Genomic DNA, 19,445 nt, shown 5'->3' with positions numbered 1-19,445 from the left:
GCTCTGCTACCTCCAGCTCCACCTCCTGTCTTTTACTCAATGCCACTGTCTCTAAACCATACAACATCACAGGTCTCACCACAGTCCTATAAACTTTCCCTTTCACTCTCACAGATACTCTTCTATCACATATCACTCCGGCCACTCTTCTTCACCCACTCCACCCTGCCTGCACTCTTTTCTACACTTCTCGAACACACACTTTGCACTGTTGACCCCGGGTACCTGAACTCCTCCACTTTCTCCCTGCACTCCACTGTCCTCCCTCTCATTCACACACATGTACTCTGTCTTACTCCTACTGACTTTCATTTCCCTTCTCTCCAGCGCATATCTCCACCTCTCCAGGCTCTTCTCAAGGGTATGTAAAGTGAAGCACTGCATTTGAGTTGGTGAAGTGGTGCAATATAGTAGTCCATGTTGGTTGTGTTATTGTAATGCATATGAAATGAGTGTGAGGTTTACATTAATGGTAGAGTTTTTGGAGGTGGATCAGAGATGATGGTGGGTCCTTGTTGATGAGCGCAGTTGCGGATGGGAAGAAGCTGTTTTTGTTTTGTGAGCGTGTCTATGGTGAAAGGGGTCACCCATGATCTTAGCTGCCTGCTTTAGGGTCCTGGAAGTGTACAGGTCCTGTAGGAGAGGAAGATTGCAGTCAGCCACTGCAACATCTTACCATCATTTATTTATTTTTTAACCATCTATTTACCTATTCACTAGTTTCCCTTAAAAATGAATAAAAGCTTTTTGCTATGCTAAACAACAGGAAATCTGTGCAGGTAAGTGTTGGCCTGGTGGACAGTGTTGTTCGGTTTATCAGATCTTCTAGGACTGTCAATGTCTTAAACCCTCTCTGTCAAACTGTATGATCTGCTGGTTAAACTGGTCTTCCTGGTGTGACCTGCTTGCCAGCACTATGCAGACCCACTCTGAGGGTCATTCTGGTGAACATCTCTTTATGTTTCGTGTTGTCTTTTCAGCAGAGTGAGGGTGATGTTGTCCCTGTTGAAAACATCACCGGAGCGCATAGAAATGTGTTTAAAAAAAAAAAAAAAAAAAAAAAAACCCAATGATGGCCCGAAATCAAGCGTCTCAAACGCTCAACCAATGAGAACTAAAGAATGCCTTGCGCCATCCAATCAAGCCACACCTATATTCCTCCAATCAGGACGTTCCGGGGCTTCTTCCAATCAGGTGACGCCTTTGTTTGTGGCTCGCGCCTGCGACTCCAGTCTCAAGTAATTCCTGAAAAAAAAGAGTTGAGAGGAATAAGGCGCACGGAGACGAGGTAAAAGCTGTTTTTTTTTATTAGTTTAAAGCGAACGAATAACGTTTGTTTTGGAGTATTGTGCTCTTTAAAACAACTTTAATTATTGTTTTTTTGAGGTCGTCAGAAACACCTTTTAAGTCTTGGGCGCTTTAAAACGCGCGTGTTAGTGGGATGTCGACGTTTGGTGGGTGTTTTTTTCGTGCACTTTGCGAAATGTCTAGGAGCTTCGTCATGGAGGGGTTTAGGCTCGTATAGGATGTTTTACAGATAAAGTCTAGAAAATGTAGCCATTTCTCTCTCACTCTCTCTCCCTCTCTCTCCGCACACACGCACGCACACGCACACACACACACACACTAAATCAGATTTGTGCTCTCAGTAGGTTACCTGGTTACTGAGATTTGCTCAATCCAGCTCCCTGAAAAACACTGCAGAGTTCTGTGTAACAGCATTAAACTGTCTTTCCCAATCTTATCCATGCGCATTACAACTTATTTTTGTTATCCTGACCACTGCAAACAATCTGCTCATTTATTCATGCCTTAATCAGTATTTGATGTAAAACTGTTTGACTTCAGAAATCTCACTGCTGCAGGTATATGTTGTATGCTTTGGTTATAATTTGCCTGTTGGTAAGGAATACATAAGACTATAGAAGGATTTGACACCATCCCTCATCCCATAGGCTTCTCCTTTTACCAGTTTATAGCACAACTATTGGATTGAAACAACTATTGCAGACTTCATCCACTGATGTTTAAATCGAATTTGCCCATTTTCCATAAATGCAATATCGGGCGGCTTGTTAAAGAGAATGTCTGAAAAAGTCTTTAGATAATCCTATTTTTGTCTTTGGATAATGGATCAAAACCATGAAAAGGAAACCGATCCCTTAAAACTCAGGGGTCTGTTGTCGCATCACATCAAATCCATTCTGAATGGTATTGTTTTACTCAGTCGATAGTGTATAATGCAGATGTTCTATGAGGTGTTGGATTTGGATCTCGCATCAGCGTATATTGCTGAAGTGTTGTGATGAAAAGCATATGGATAAGCCCAGATCATGATTTTTAGCTTCCATATTTTCTTCAAACTGTTAATACGTCGGCGCCTAAGATCCGGGGTGGGGATTTAGTCTATAAATCTTGTTATGAAACCAAAAAGGAGCTGATTTATCTGGGTTTCTCAGTGTGTGTGAATAATCGAGGCGGGTAACAACCTTTTGGATTTGTTTTATGGCTACGTTGTCGTTCTGCTGGCACACTCAATTTGCGATTGAACACAACAAAACAAAGAAATCCTTTCTTTTCACAGATCTTCATATGCAAGGAAGTCATTTTTGGATAGTGTTTTACAGTAGTGAAAAAAAATAAAAAGCACAGTCTAATAATACAGTCCAAGTTTGTTTTGGAGGTGGCCACGTCTGTCTCTGGTGCGTCACTGTGTATGATGGATGACTTTTCAGCAGAGACTGAACTGTTTCCACTAGGTGATGTCAGGCCTTCTTAAACAGAACAGCTGCACTAATACATCAATCAGTACACTGCTATTATGGGATCAGGGTGTACAGCAAGGATAGCGGCTGGATGAACGGAAATGTGCGAATTGTTCAGGATTTCTAATTAATTTCCATTCTGTGTTTTGCTCGCAGGCTGGGTGTGTGAGAGAAAGAAGGCCTGCTGCGCCGTGAGCAGCGATGGGCGAGGTTGAGGGCACGTACCGGGCGCTGCAGACTCCAGGCACACGCCTGGGATCTCAGTTCAACCCCGGCATCAGTACGCTGGAACCCGGACAAAGCCTAAACTCACCTGTCGCAGGTGGCAAAGGCAAGTGTCTGCAGATCCGTGTTCAGGGCCTGGATGATGCTCAGGAGTTCTATGAGATTGAGGTAAGTCCCATTTCCTGTATGAAGTTCACTGTTTTTCTCATGAGTTAACTATGCAAATAAAGCAGAGGGACGTCAAATGCTTCCGCTCCAGTATTGAAAGCGAAAGTTTTTCTTTGTATGGAATGTTTCACAAACGTTAAATGAGACTTCAGAACACTGTTTTTGTTGCTTAACTAACTAAAACAGTTCAGTGTACTCATACAGTATGTGCATTCTGAGCTGTAATTTACATTTACAGTATCCATCAAAAACAAGATTATGCTAGTAAAATAGGTCAGGGCCTAATAATACATTCATCTGAAACGCTTTAAGGGAGTAGTTGGTACAATACTTGAATAAAACATGTTTAAAATGGTGCTTATGTAAGTGCTGAGTAAAGAGGTAGGTGTTCAGGGTTTGTTTACACACACACACACAAAAAAAAGAAGCCAGTGACTCTGTTTAAGCATTTAGGGGAAGTTCATTCTACCACCTGTGTGCTAAAAAGGAGAAATGTCTTGATGCATCATTATCTCCTTCTATTTTTCTGTATTTAGTTGGTAAATCTGTTGCTCACCCAATTTTTTTTATTTTTTTTAACAATTTTCTTCTCTTGATCCAAATGGCAGGTTATTTAGATGAACTTCTGGGCAGTTTTAATAAAAGCAGAGAAATGAGCTCGAGAGAGAACGTTCATCTTAAGGCAGCTATGCTGTGGGTGACATGTGACAGCTGCCACCTCGCTGTGCTCCTCGAATCCCTTCTTTAAGATCACTTTGGGCACGCCCCACTCGGTGTGTCTGAGATCTAACTAGGCTGCTGGCCTGAAGTGGTTTTATGAGCCATGAATCTCTCTAGTGTAGCCTGGTGTAACCGTCCAACTGAGAGAAAACTCTGGAAAAACATCTTTTAACAGTTTTAACATCGAGCCTGGGTCACTGGCCGTCATGATGGTGGTTTAGTGCTTTAGGATCGGATTTCAGTTTTTGTGCAGTGCTTGGTTTGGCTACTTGCTTTAATACCACTAACACAGGCCAAAGTTCAGGCCAAAAACGAAATCACACTGGAATATTAATGACAATAATTACAATGGTGAATGTTTTATATATAATAAGTGTTTGTGTATAATAAAACTAAAACCCTAATAGAAAAAAATCTATATAGGAAATCTAATTGTGCACTGAATTGAATTGAACTACTTTGTAACTTTTTAATATAAAAACATCCAGGATAATGTGCTTTAGAAAAAGTGCTTGGTTTTAAATCTAGAACCCAAAAAAAACCCCCCTCAAAAAATAAACATGTTTTGAACGTTGAAAGTTTTTCGTGGCTGAAAAGTAAAGAACCACTTACACACTAGTTGTAGAAGACCTAGCTTATAGTTTGGTTACTTCTTGCTACATCTATACCCTGCGCCTGTAACGTTGAACTTGGCAGGAAAAGGGATTACTGTGTTGGATGCAGGAGTGTGGGTGAGGAAGGATCTCACACTGGGTAGCTGCCACTTTCACTCTTTTTACTTGCAGATCAAATGTGAGGCATGACGTGAGGTATGTGTTAAACCACTGTGCTGGGGGCTTGTAATGCAGCTAAACTAATTAATACAAACGTTTTCTTTACTGTCACGCAGACCAGGAAACCAAAAAGGTCTGAATTTGGTTGCACTTCTTGAGTTCAGGAATTAAATTTCTGGGTACATGAGTTAACTGGACATTTGATTCCTATAATGTTAAATACATTCCTATAATGTTATATATGTGCATGTTTGTGGTGGCATAAGAAGAATGTAAAAAAAATGCGTCAAGGGTTTGACAGAATTAAGGGAGCCTGAAACCAGACCGACTCTGCAGGGGGGCTGCAGGGGACAATCGCAGGGCCAATAAAAAAATGCTGACTGGTAATATAGTCACAGAGAAGCACCTGTAAAGTAGGAAATTACTCCAGGACCCCATGAAATTTTAATCCTGTCCAGATGGAGCCGTTGTCTCTGTGGGCTGCTGGACCAGGTTTGGGTTCCTTAGTTACAGTGAACTTGTAGCCAACTTTGTAGCTACAATGTCTGGATGTCCACATACTTTTGTCCTGATAGTGTGTTTATTATTAGCAAGAACAGATCGCAATGCGCCATCCCAGCTTATTATTGTTGTTTTTTTTTTTTTTTTTACTTTGGCTTGTACAGAAAGTGTGTGTGTGTGTGTGTGTGTGTTGCAATGCCAGTTTAATGTGACATTTTCAACATCTGTTTCCAAGATGGAACTTGGCCTAACATCTGCATGCTGAAATCCTGCTATCAAAAACATATCTCTGCCTCGGCTTCCACAAACAATTTACCATCTTTATTACATTGTTAATCCCCCCCCCCCCCCCTTGTTTGTGCTTTAACAAAATTATCTACAATAATTTTTTTACAATGTATTGTAAAATTTTTTTTTTTCTTTCAAATTTTTGACCTTTTTGTCTCAGAAAAATCAAAAAGCATAGGTTCCCTTTTCCCTTCCACATCTGTGATGTCAATTGTCTGAAGAGACTAAAATAATGTCATAGTGTGGCTGCAAAGCATATTGACCACCACGTTTTGTTCAGAAAACCAGTTTTCATCTTCACATTCAAATTTCTAAATGTTTTTTGTGGTGGCTGACCATGTCTTCAAATCTAACATGCATGTTCAAGTTGTTGGGTAGATAGAAAATTCTCATGTATTCATATGTATAGAAACCACACAATTGTTTGTAGTAACTTTTGCTATATGTGTCTAGTGGAAGTGATGAATGTGTTTTAAGGGTGGATGTGTTGGGCAGGGCATGAAAGTGCTCTAACTCTGGTTACAACAACCGCTGACCTGGAAAACCACGGCTCTGTTCCCTCCCTCTCCTGGTCAGCTGGCTTGTAATTTGCCTCGCTGCCTAAAGTTAGCGTTTGCAGCTCGTGCTCTGTTTCAGGCGTATATTTATGCCACAGATCTTTTCTATGCTGTCCGCTAGACCAGATTAATGAATTTCGTTTAATTGTGTATTATGGTGGGCTGGACGCAATGTAATTTGGTAATTATGGGATATTTTATTTATTTCAGGAGGTTGTTGTGATAAGTAAATGTTTTGTACGATTATCGTGACCTAAGATTAGGGGTTATGTTTTTCTAGAATCAGTCTACACTCAAGGATCCAATGAAGGGGTCCCCACTGAAGTGTAGCAATGGAACAGTCATACTTGGAAATCCCACACCTCGAACCAGTAAAAGCCATACTTGAAATTCCTACTCGTTTTCTCAACTATTAGTTCTTTCAACGAGGGAAAGAACAAATTTAAACAGCACTTTCTACTTTGAGTCATAAAGCATTTTGTATACAGAATTAAATAATTAAATTAACATGCAGGCACATTCACTTGTTAAATCTAAAACATTTGCAGTTTGAGAAAGAAAAAGCTCAATTATTCATTACAGTTGGTCAAATGTTGAATGTGCTGAGGTACGTCATTTCCTCCTTCAAATTACGACTTACAAGTCAAAAACATTACTTTCTGTCATTTACCTCTGATTTCTGTGTTGTAGTTCATTATAACCCATACATATTTTGTTGTTTTTCCACTCCTGCTCATCTGCCTATTTAAGTCTTTTCTTGATTTTTTTTTAATCCCATTCTAAAATTTAATCGAAACTAATTCTACGTTTGCGGGACATTTTCTAGTCGAGTTACAGAAGAGTGACCTGCTCACTTATCCTGCATGTAGCCACTAATAAAAAGCCCCACACAACACATTTCTGTGTCCATCCAAATGAACAGTTGTCCAACTTGCCAGTCATTGCTTTTACCATGATTTGTACTTTCTGAACCCAAGCTAAATGTTTAAGTCTTTGTTTCTTCAGCAATAGTGAGTACTGACAGGAAGCCGATCTGGCACACGTGGCCATGGTTTCCATACTCAAAGGTTTTTTTATTGATTGAAATGCAGCAAATATATTTAAACAATATATTCTTGTTATAATCTTTAATTATTACGCTTGCAATTTATTCATTTATGGAACCCAGAGCTTCAATCCTGTTTGTTCTCGCTGGGACTAAATAATTATATTGTTCAAATGATCCGTATTGAACCTTCCAATAAACACACATTACTGAAACCGTATCAGATCTACAGTTTACTAGGTCAAAAAAATTTGCTTATTGTGCAAAGTGACTTTCCAAAAATCAGCATTTATTAGAGCAGTGAGGAACTCGCACAGGGTCTTAAAAAGACAAAAAAAATAATTGACATTTTAGGCATTGAAAAAGTCTTTCATTTGCTGTTGTAGGTTTTAAATCATTTTAAACAGGTTTTAATTTGGTGAGAAAACATCGAGGGGTGAGGAGAAGATTCAGGCCAAAGAAAATTACAGTTTCCAAAGTTTGATCTCATTTCACACTAAAACATAAACACTGTACAGTGTGTTTACCCTTTAAAAAAATTATTTTAAATAGATTCTTATATTTATTAGATTTTTTTTTTTTATATATATAAATTGATGTTATATGGCAATTAAATGGGTTTAGTTTTCACAGACGTTCCTGTAGGGAATTTTTGTGTAATTTTCCTAAAGTGGAAACAAATTACACTTTGAGACCGGTCTTATTTCCTCCATATATTTAGCATGGTTCTTTAATAAAGAAAAAGTACTTCTTATTGATGTCATGTTTATAGGTCTTAAATTTCAATTATATTGGTCTTAAAAAGGTCCTAAAAAAAAGTCTTAAATTTGATTTGGTGACACCTGCAGAAACCCCGTTTATGAAGTTTCTAAATGTGCACTATTGATTCTCTTAATGTAGGTGACTTTCCCTTACCAGTGATTGTCAGGATGATAGAAGGAAGTGCTGTAAAGAAATCTTTATTTTCTTTTTTTTCCTCATAGATCTTTGTTTTAATTTCATTAGTCAAGTACATTTGAGACCCCCTTCCATTGTGTTTCTCTATGTGGCAAATGTATGAAGAGTAAACTCTGGTACAACGAGGCAGGAATAATACTAATGGCTTTACTGGCCAATACAAAAATGCTCATATAGAATAGCAGGTCACACAGTAGTTGCATATTATAATCTCGTACATACGGTATGTGTACATCTGTGACCTAAATCTCCCTAATTAGCCATTACAATAATGGTGATGGCAGCTTTGTCAGCAGAGTTGCCTGTTATCCCTAATCTCCGCTGCCATATGTTGTCTCTGAGCCTTATACAGAGGCACCCAGTTGAAGTGAACCTTTTGAAATTTGCATGGAATGTCATGAATGCATGCGTCCAGTCGGCCGTGTGCCGTGCTATAACCCTCGGAGGAATTTGTGAGGCTGAATTTCTTGGGGATGTGAATAGACATTACACTAGGAGAGAGAGAGAGACTCTAACAAAATCCAAGGAATGTGTGCTCAGAGTAGGAGTTTTGCCAAAAACTGCAACGAGTGCGTTTTTGCGTTTTTACGTTTTTAAGGGGGGGGTGGGGGTTCAGGAACTAGTAAAAGTAAGGAGGAGAAAGAAGAGAAAATAGTTTTTATTTTACAGATAAAAACACCACGCAATGGGCTATTAATACACCGCTGCTCGTGTGAATGTTCTCCCTGTTCACACAAACATTTTTATCTGTAAAACAACTGGCCGGAGTTTCACTCAGACAACTTGGAAGCCGAGCGCAAATCTACGTCCCGGCTTTTCATCAGCTTTTCATCTTTTCTTATTAACGGGAAGATAATTTGCAAGAATGCTGCGAATGTTGTTGATTTGTAACCCGAGCTGTCGGAGCAACGCGATCCGTGTTTGCTTTGTGCACTTGTAATTAAATCTTGTTTTGTTTTTTGTGGGTGTTGAGTAAAAAAAAAAAAAAAAAAAAAAAGGCCAAAAAAAAGGCCAAAAAAAAAGACAAAAGCTGCATGCTCTGGCACATGAGTTGAAAGAGGGAGCACTGTTTTCTGTCCCCATAGCCATGTGTTTCTGCAACAAAGAAGAAAAACTAATGTAATCTATAAAGTACATAAAAAGCTAATCAGTTTATGTTGTTTGGGATGGTTTTATTAAGAGAGAGAGCGTTTCCAGGTGATGTATGGCATGGATCAGATTTCATGAGAAAAAGGGGGAGGAGACCAGAGACCCTCTGCTTTTCAATGCTAAAGTGGCATCTTTTCATACATGTTTGTTGGTGTTAAAGAGGCCTGCAAATGTTTACATGAAAACACCATGACGCAAAAAAAAATCATTTGTTCTGTAATTTCTTGGGAAATAATCAAAACTGTGCATCGTCATGCACTCTTTGTGTTTACAGTATTTACATAAATGCTTTCCAGAGTTATGTTCCATAAACATAAATTCTGCTGGTTATTGCAAAACCTGGTAAAAGCTAACCTGTGTTTTTCCACTTGGAAACTAACCTGGAATAGCTTCGTCCAACACGGACTTCCTGTTTGGCCGCATTTAGTCCAAGCTGGTATGAACATAAGTTTTGCAGGTTGAGTTTTGTTCCCTGCATCTAGTATGGAGCAGCCCCCCCCTCCCACATCTCTCCACAAGTGAGGGCATTGCATTATGGGACAGCAGAGAACACTGGGTCCTTTCATGCAGCACTTCATTACAGCAGTGTGTTGCTTTCCCTGTCTGCAACGTATCCAAATGAAGAGTAGGGCATTGGGAAGTGTGTGCGCGCGAGAGTACAAATTGAAAAGGTGATGTATATCGGTGTTTAAAACGGAGGCTTTTAGATTTCTACATTTGGGTTGATCACTTGGTAAACATGAATAAACATAGTCAATACTATGAGCAAATGAGCAACCCCTTGGAGAAACTCGTGCTGGATTGATTAACAGTGAATAAAAAAGTCAGATTAAACATAGAGAACACTTGCACATGCCAGACTTTTCTGTTTTAATTATACTGGAATGCCCACAGGAAATCAGAGAGGTGCTTCAGGGGGTGTATACATGCACTATATGGACAAAAATATTGGGACCTTTGTCATGACCTGCCATATGTAGTTCTTTTCCACACTGATACCACAAAGCTGGAGGCACACAAGTGTATAGGACGTCTTTGAATGCGGTATAAAAACGTGCCGTTCACTTGAACTTGGAAACCCAGACTTGTTCTAGCATGGCCGTGTGCACAACAGGAGCTCCATGAAGACATGGTTTGGAGAGGAAGATCTTTAGTGGCCTGCTCCAGAGCTCTGATCTCAACAGTACTGAACACCTTTGGGATGAATTGGAACTCTTACTGCACCCCAGGCCTTCTCAACCTTCATCTGACTTTACTAAGAACCCTCATTGTGGATGAACACAAATGTCCAGAAGTACACTCCAAAATCTAGTGGAACATCTTCCTAGAAGAGTGGAAGGAGTTACAAGAGCAAATTGCGACTAATTGTGGGATGCGATGCTCAAAAAATACCATACTTACGAACTGGTGTCCGCAAACTTTTGGCAGTGCAGTGTATATAAAACAGTACACACCGGGGTCACTATGATCTTTACTACCATATCATTTTCCGTGCATATTTAATGTATTAAATTGTATTTAAAACAATAGATCTTTTATCGCTGCCTCTTTGATCATTAAATTTAGTTCGTGACGAACCTGAATGTAACGCAACCGTTTTACGAGGTCGTAATTAACTCCTGATCTGTGGAAATGACCTGAATAGAGGCTTTACTACTTCTACTAGCAAGTAGGTGCTAAAACTAGTGCACAACAATAGAGCACATTATTCTTTTTATGGTTGCCTGCCACAGATGACCTTTAAAGTTAAAGTCGGAACAGGAAACAAGGCAGCTGGATGAAATGTGTTAAATGTCCACATGTTTTGGTTAAGCAGGAAGTGTAATCATCGCTAATTAAAATTCGCTGGAAGATCGGCTCAGATTTTGTAGGCCCGTTTTTTTTTTTTTTTGTTGTTTTTTTTAATGCAAACCACAGAGAAACGAAACTTTCACACACTGCTGTATCCTCACTCTGACTTTTCTTTGTTCATCAAGAATCCCTGTACATTTCTGAAAGCTAATGGAGAACTGCACCAGTTCCACCCAATTTAGCAATGGACCCAACATTTTGAAACTGTACTCACAGATATTATTATTATTTTTGTTTTTGGAAAATTACTGATTTACTCTTTTTACGATGTTTGTATGAATAAGTAGCTTCTCGAATTGGAGAGAAAGATTTTCTCTATATTGGTTCTTTCTGCACTGTAAGACCTGAGCATTTCATCCAGCCACTGAATCTCAACTAAAACTCCTCATGATCAGGTCCTCCTCTGAGTAGGCTACGTCCAGGAGTCCCAGTTCCTCTCACCGTTGTACTTTCATTTCTGGGACGGTGAGTTTGAGTTGCCCAGGGAACGGTCTGATTTGTTTGTTTTTTACATTCCTTGCATGCAGAATGAGCTGAAAGCTGCATTTGTGTGTGGACGTGTTAGAAGCGTTTATAGTCACCGCGACAGCGTGAGAACACGGGAAATTTCACACATCACTGCAGGGTTTAACCCCCGCTTACGACTTTTTTTTTTTTTTTTTCGCTTGTGATGTCTGTCTCATTGTTTTGGGATTGAGCTAATAAAACCTGTATAATAGCTTCAGCAGTAGAGACGTGTCTTTTGCATGAGTGTGCGTTTCTGTGATCGTGCGGCTTAAATGTAAAACGCTGAGTAGAGGTCGACCTATCAGATATGATACATTTTTGGCTTCAAGAATCATTTCAACACTTTGAGAAACTTCCCTGTTAAATTCATGTCTTGCTGGAAGCACCTTCACCCTTTTCTTCATAAACTGATAGCAGTATTTCAATAAGGCATTATCTTATTTGTTTGTTTGTTTTGTGTTTCAGAAGATAGTATAAATTAAGTTGATAATTCTTCCTAAACAATACTTTTTTTTCTGGTTATTTGGTACTAGAATATACAGTGGGTACGGAAAGTATTCAGACCCCCTTAAATTTTTCACTCTTTGTTTTATTGCAGCCATTTGCTAAAATCATTTAGGTTCATTCTTCTTCCTCATGAATGTACACACAGCACCCCATACTGACAGAAAAACACAGAATTGTTGACATTGTTGCAGATTTATTAAAAAAGAAAAACTGAAATATCACATGGTCCTAAGTATTCAGACCCTTTGCTCAGTATTTAGTAGAAGCCCCCTTTTGATCTAATACAGCCAGGAGTCTTTTTGGGAAAGATGCAACAAGTCTTTCACACCTGGATTTGGGGATCCTCTGCCATTCCTCCTTGCAGATCCTCTCCAGTTCTGTCAGGTTGGATGGTAAACGTTGGTGGATAACCCTTTTTAGGTCTCTCCAGAGATGCTCAATTGGGTTTAAGTCAGGGCTCTGGCTGGGCCATTCAAGAACAGTCACGGAGTTGTTGTGAAGCCACTCCTTTGTTATTTTAGCTGTGTGCTTAGGGTCATTGTCTTGTTGGAAGGTAAACCTTCGGCCCAGTCTGAGGTCCAGAGCACTCTGGAGAAGGTTTTTGTCCAGGATATCCCTGTACTTGGCCGCATTCATCTTTCCCTCGATTGCAACCAGTCGTCCTGTCCCTGCAGCTGAAAAACACCCCCACAGCATGATGCTGCCACCACCATGCTTCACTGTTGGGACTGTATTGGACAGGTGATGAGCAGTGCCTGGTTTTCTCCACACATACCGCTTAGAATTAAGGCCAAAAAGTTCTATTTTGGTGTCATCAGACCGGAGAATCTTATTTCTCACCATCTTGGAGTCCTTCAGGTGTTTTTTAGTAAACTCCATGCGGGCTTTCATGTGTCTTACACTGAGGAGAGGCTTCCGTCGGGCCACTCTGCCATAAAGCCCCGACTGGTGGAGGGCTGCAGTGATGGTTGACTTTCTACAACTTTCTCCCATCTCCTGACTGCATCTCTGGAGCTCAGCCACTGTGATCTTTGGGTTCTTCTTTACCTCTCTCACCAAGGCTCTTCTCCCCCGATAGCTCAGTTTGGCCGGACGGCCAGCTCTAGGAAGGGTTCTGGTCGTCCCAAACGTCTTCCATTTGAGGATTATGGAGACCACTGTGCTCTTAGGAACCTTAAGTGCAGCAGAAATCTTTTTGTAACCTTGGCCAGATCTGTGCCTTGCCACAATTGTCTCTGAGCTCTTCAGGCAGTTCCTTTGACCTCATGATTCTCATTTGCTCTGACATGCATTGTGATCTGGAAGGTCTTATATAGGCAGGTGTGTGGCTTTCCTAATCAAGTCCAATCAGTATAATGAAACACAGCTGGACTCAAATGAAGGTGTAGAACCATCTCAAGGATGATCAGAAGAAATGGAAAGCACCTGAGTTAAATATGTGTCACAGCAAAGGGTCTGAATACTTAGGACCATGTGATATTTCAGCTTTTCTTTTTTAATGAATCTGCAACAATGTCAACAATTCTGTGTTTTTCTGTCAGTATGGGGTGCTGTGTGTACATTAATGAGGAAGAAGAATAAACCTAAATGATTTTAGCAAATGGCTGAAATATAACAAAGAGTGAAAAATGTAAGGGGGTCTGAATACTTTCCGTACCCACTGTAAATAATAATCTTTTTTTTCTTCTTTCCTTTCCATAAAGGACAGACATTTAGACCCTACTGTGTGGTGTGTCATGGCTTTTCCATAAGATTAAACTTCAGCAGCAGCCTCATTTTGGCTTCTAATTCCATCTTGGCATGACTTCTCTGGATCCGGATGCCCCCTGCACACACTTGTGCACACTTTCTAGGCCAGCTGAGCTTCTGCCATACGGCACAATTACTGGAACAAATTAGACACAGAACTTACAAAATAGAGTAAAGACTGCCACTGGAAAATCCTGCAGCTTGTTTTTGATTGCTCCTCCTGAGTTGAATCATAACGTTGGCCAGCTCTCGCTTCGATATTGTTTGAGAGCGTTACTGCATAACAGATGAGCTCTTTGACCAGGCAGAAGCCTGTCTGTTGACTTATGGCTTAGACCTCAGAGCAGTTTTTGGGGAATTGATTTGGAGGCTAAACTGGCCAGAAGCATGCATTTTAATATTCAATCAATAATTATATGATGCTTTATGGCCTGATTAAGTTTAAACGGTGGATTTAAAGGCAGTGTAGGCTTGCCACATCATGCCTCAGTATTAGACACTTTTCCTCCTGTCTGTCCCGAATTTGAATACATTTGACTGAGTTCTCTTTTTCCCTTCTAGAGAAGTGTTTTGCACTTCAATCCTGAAAGCCAGCTTTATCTAGTGTATTTTATGTGTTAACGCTCGTACGTTCCAGCCTCCGTGTCTCCGTATGCTCTAATATAAGTACACCTAAGCTCTTCCTGATTTTCCTTTCTTTTTTTTTTTTTTGTTCTAGCAAATTCCTGTACTGAATACTATGCATTTTCTCTTTGGGATCCTCTTGCTTCAGGTGGGATTGTCCTGAGCGTTTGTGTACGTTATCTTGCACCAAAACGGACCTTTTTATCTTGTGCTTTGGTGTGATATTCTTTCTTGGCATCATGAGAACAAAAATGGGGTTTTGGTGTATAACATTTACAAACAAAGAAAAAAAAGGTCATTTTTGGATCTAAACTTTCCAACCAATCAGATTTGAGAATTAAAGAGTAATATATGAAATGGTTGCGTTTCCGATGTGGAAAGGTGAACGGGCTGAATGCTTACACTACTGCATCACTCTGCTGTACAAATTACAATACCACAGTTCTGTATGGCATTTTTGTAATTTCTCTGTTTTTCTGTGTGTCAATCAATGGCACTGGAGTTTCAAAAACGGATACAAATATGGTGTCATCAAGAAGCTTTTTCAAACCGACCACTTTTCTGTGAATGATTTGATTTAATTTGATTTATGATTCTCAGATATGTGGCTTGCCAAAGCCAGTTCCCAAAAACCTCCACAGTAATGTGACTCATGTTGAATATGGCAGCGTGTTATAACACCACAGCCAAGCTCTTTACACATGTATAGCATTACAAATCTAAATGTCCAATAATATTGCAGAAATGAAATTATTCATTTGAGGAATATACTAGAGGGTTTTAGAGGAACACAAAATTCTTGGCCAGAAAGTAGAAAATGTTTTTGTTTTGCAGCATGTTGTTATTCTGGTACAACATGATTGTCTTTTATCAGATATTCTACAATTGTATCCTGTCATACCAAGTACCAAATGCTAAAACGGTACACTGTTTAAATCAGCGCTGTTGCTCTCGATTATTTTAGTAATCGAGTATTCGAACCGATTATTCCAACAATTAATCCAGTAATCAAATAAGTACTTTTTTTCTTTTATTAAAGAGCAACACTAAATATACAAGAGAAAATAAGACGGGTCTCTTAAAATAAACAAGTCATTTGTTTCCTTTTTAGAAAAATTTACATTTTTTATTGCTGGAATTGCAAACAAGAATATCTGTGAAAACTAAACTAATTTGGTGCATTTAATTGCCATATTACATCAAATACAAATATATACATAATTTTTTATTTCAATAATTTTTTTAAATAAATCAATAAATATTGGTATGGTGTTTTCGTTGTTTTAGTTTGAAATGATTCGAAACTTTGAAATCTTTTTGTATTTTCTTTACCCTGAATCCTACAGAAGACCGTTTCCGAAACATAATTATTTTTTTTTTTTCATCTCAACTGTCATTTTTTTTCTGGTGCATCCACCGGTAACCATGTTGTGGGCCTGAAGATTGAAGCTGTTGGTGTATGAATGGGGCTTCTTCATGATTCATCTGTCTTGTTCCGTCTCCTCCAGGGCTGATTGTCGGACAGAGTTCTCTCCAGGGATCGGAGGCTTAGTTTGCTACCATGCAATTATATTGATTGTAGCCTCTTTCATTTTCAATGTGTAAAGATTTCTGCCAGTACAGAGGGGGTGACGCTGCCCGATTGCCTAAAAATCAACTCTGAATTGCGAGAAGAAAAAAATTATTTAGGCAAACTTTTTATTTAATGTGGCAGAAACAGGCTTCCATATGAATCTTCGCCTAGCTGTTTTCTCTCCATTCCAGTTTTCAATCTGCAGCGTCTTCTGTGTTCTCTGTCATGAGTGCTCCGGATTTTAGCGGGTGGTGCGTCAGTAATAATGGTCCGTGGGAAACACAGTGCACCGTGTGTGGTTAAATGGACTAAACGAAGCATGAATTTTTGTAATTGAATTACTCAAGGAATCGTTCCTTTAGGGACAAATTCCTTACAATGTTGCATATGATCTGAGGTGTTGTATTAATATGATTTCATTTTTGTACGTGTACATTTTTGTAGCTGAAAAGTGTGTCCTTAAATTTGTGTCTTTTTGTATTAGAGAAATCACATGGCCTTGTAATGGCTTTAGTTGCAAGTCCTGTTGCATGTGGATTAACTTGGTCTGCTAAACCATATTAAGTTGTTTCACTGCTTTTCTCAATATCAAACAACCTTGTTCAATGAACTTGACAGACAGGGCAACCTAGGAGCAAGCTATTGCACATAACCTGTTTGCTGCAGTAGGTCAAAAGCAAGGTGTGTAGAGGGTGAAGAAGGTTGGCAGTCTCTTATCTCTGCTCAGGTGATGTAAAACTCTGAACTTTCACTCACCTAAACAGGAAAAAATAACCAAATATGTTCTCCGGTTTATGTTAGAAAGAGTCTTCATACAGGGAATGCAATGTTCATGTCAAAATGCTGCTTATGAATGTTATTACTTAGCATTTTGAGACCTGAACTGTGCGCTTAAATAGTCAATGATTTACGAACAGAGCTTCTTATCGTTTACGCTATTCACCTGTTCATTTTGTGCCTCCCAGCCCTGTGCTCAGCTTCTGTGCTGTTTCCAGACATATCTTTAGATGTTTGAGCTAATACACAATCACCAGGGAGCAAACACCAACAGGTTAATGCTGTAAATGCCAACAGCTCAAACTCTGTTCCTGTTTGTGATCCATGAATTTTTCGGGTGTCCAGGTAGAAAGAAAGCAAACCCTTATGCCACAAATCTGAGCCTAGAAAAAAAGCACATTAACCAGACACGCAAAATTCAGTCATTTGAGTCATTTGAGCAAGTCGTTAGTCAGTTTTATTTGTTAATTTTAGTCTGAAGCTTTTGACAGTAAAGTGCTAATAAATGACAATTGCGTCCTCTTTATGAATTTCACTTTCCAGGTAGAAATAATCAGACTTTTTTTTTTTTTTTTTTTTTTTTTTTTTTTACTTACTTACTTAATTGTGTACAATGAAGGAAGGATCGCATGGCTATTGCTTTTTTCACGTCAAAGTACATGCGTGTTGTAGAACAGTGTTTTGAGGAGCACATAAATGAGGACGAATTGAAAAATCCGTCATTTAGCATGAGGTTTAAAGGGTGTGACCAGGTGTGCTTGCACAGCGAGAGCCACTTGGTCCTCAACCGGGTTTGAATCGTGTGTGAAAGGAAAGCGGCGCTCCAGCTGGAGTGTATAGGCATGCCTCGACATGGCTTTCCCCTCTCACAGTGGAATTCTCCCACCAGCTCTTTTATTCAATCCCAGGTCACATTTCGTTCCACACACATCGCATACTAGTTAATCTTACACATGCAGGCTTAACACTCTTTCACTTCCCTTTCGAACCCCGCCCAGTGCCAGGTTGGAGCTTGCCTCCAGTATTCTCTCAGCTGTGCTTGTTTCACCAGAAGCATTAATCTTACGTGTGTGTGTTCAAGGAGTTCCCCTGTGTAAATAGATGTAAATGTGTTAGTAGTTTGGAATTATCATTAATTTCAGGATTTGAACACCAGAAGTTCCCATCTGTGCAGCCATTGGTGTAAAACATTTTTATAGAGAAAATGATAGTCATGTGATGGCCTCCTTTCTTAGAAAATCAGGGCCATTAATTACAGATAACCTGTTGGCTTCAAATGAAAACGATCAACATGCCTTATAGGTTATACAGTTTAATTGTTACAAGAGGTTCTATAGTAGTAAGAGCGAGGCAGCAGAAAAACTGCCTTTTTTTTTGCGGAATTTGTAACTCTGATTAAACTGTGGCTAAATGACACCTCATACTCTGCTGTGGACCTCATTTATTTTTCGGCTGAGTATTTTCTCCAGCAGATCAGATACTTTTATTATTCAATCATTAAATTTTTTGCGAAATTATAAATGTTACTAGAAAATATGGTGAACTTTGGAAGATGCATGAAAGTTCAAATTATTTACAATTTGAAACTTGTTCATAGCGGTGTATTCAGTGTTGTACAGACACTTATTTACAAGGTTTTTGATTCTAAAAAGAACCTCAAGCAAATTTAGTAAAAAATTAGTCCTACCAGCGACCTGAGTCGGCCACCGCATGTCATTCTGTAGCTTTCGGAAATTACTACAATGTTTACAGTATCGATGTGCGTAACACTACCATAATCCACATACACCTGCATATCAGATTAAAACATTGTAAAAGTCAGGGTGCAGTTTTTTCCCCCAGTAGAAAAAAAAAAACCTAACAAAAAAAAGTGGTTGCATTGTAACAGTTTATTAGACCTGTTTGTCCACTGGGCAACAAAAAAAAAACAAGAATTATCAAGAACTTCCAAACCAAGAAACTTGTGGAACTAAATTGTAAAGAAGTCCTCCTGGAAGTCTCCATTCCATTGCTTTCATAGTAACTGGTATATAAAATGACCTTGCAAGTTGGGAGTTGTATCTTTTTGTACAATTTCAGATTAAACACTTTGATTAGCAAAAATCAATAATTCAAGAATGTCTAGAATTCAGACCTAGGATTATATAGAGCAGTGGTCCCCAAACGTTTTTGCGCCACAGACCGGATTAATGTCAGACAATATTTTAACAGACCGGCCTTTAAGGCGTGACGGATAAATACAACAAAATAAAATGATACGATCAGCATAAACACTGGTATTTTCTAAATATAATAATAAATGTGAATCCACTGTGTTGTTTTTTGTTTATTTTGCTCGCTTGGGGGTTTGAAATTAGCGGTAATGTATTATGTGTTAGCGGCCGGAGCCCCTTTAAGAATGTAGAGGATGAAGGTAAGACATGTGACCGACATGCACCAAGAATGAGTCATAGACAGATGTGGCGGAGAGAATCCGGTAAATTTCCAAAATCAGTTCAGAATCAGATAATAAATAAAACTGAAATAATGTAAGTAATGTTTTCTTTCTGTGTGGCCTGGGGGTTGGCGGTCCACTGATATATAATGAAAACTAAAATTTAACGGGTTGTAATAAACCATTTCAAGGGTCTTCTAGAAAAAAAAATGCATTTTGAACAAGAGAGATTGGGCACAGGGAAAGAGAAGAGAACTTCTTTTCAGTACCGTACT

At 39.2% G+C, this 19,445-nt stretch overlaps 1 protein-coding gene across 1 annotated transcript in view; it reads left to right on the top strand.

The window, feature by feature from the left end:
* The first annotated feature begins 1,168 nt into the window (after positions 1 to 1,168).
* Positions 1,169 to 19,445, top strand: part of farp2 (FERM, RhoGEF and pleckstrin domain protein 2) — a 55,889-nt gene continuing 37,612 nt past the window's right edge. The window contains exons 1-2 of the mRNA XM_083568900.1: positions 1,169 to 1,288; positions 2,922 to 3,158. Of these exons, the coding sequence (XP_083425026.1) occupies positions 2,967 to 3,158 (192 nt within the window). The 5' untranslated portion in view covers positions 1,169 to 1,288; positions 2,922 to 2,966. The remainder of the gene's footprint in view (positions 1,289 to 2,921; positions 3,159 to 19,445) is intronic.

The sequence above is a fragment of the Silurus aristotelis genome (assembly GCF_946808225.1).
Source record: "Silurus aristotelis genome assembly, chromosome: 2".
Lineage (NCBI taxonomy): Eukaryota > Metazoa > Chordata > Actinopteri > Siluriformes > Siluridae > Silurus > Silurus aristotelis.
Note: the sequence above shows the minus strand (reverse complement) of the source record. Positions and strands in the feature narration are given on the sequence as shown.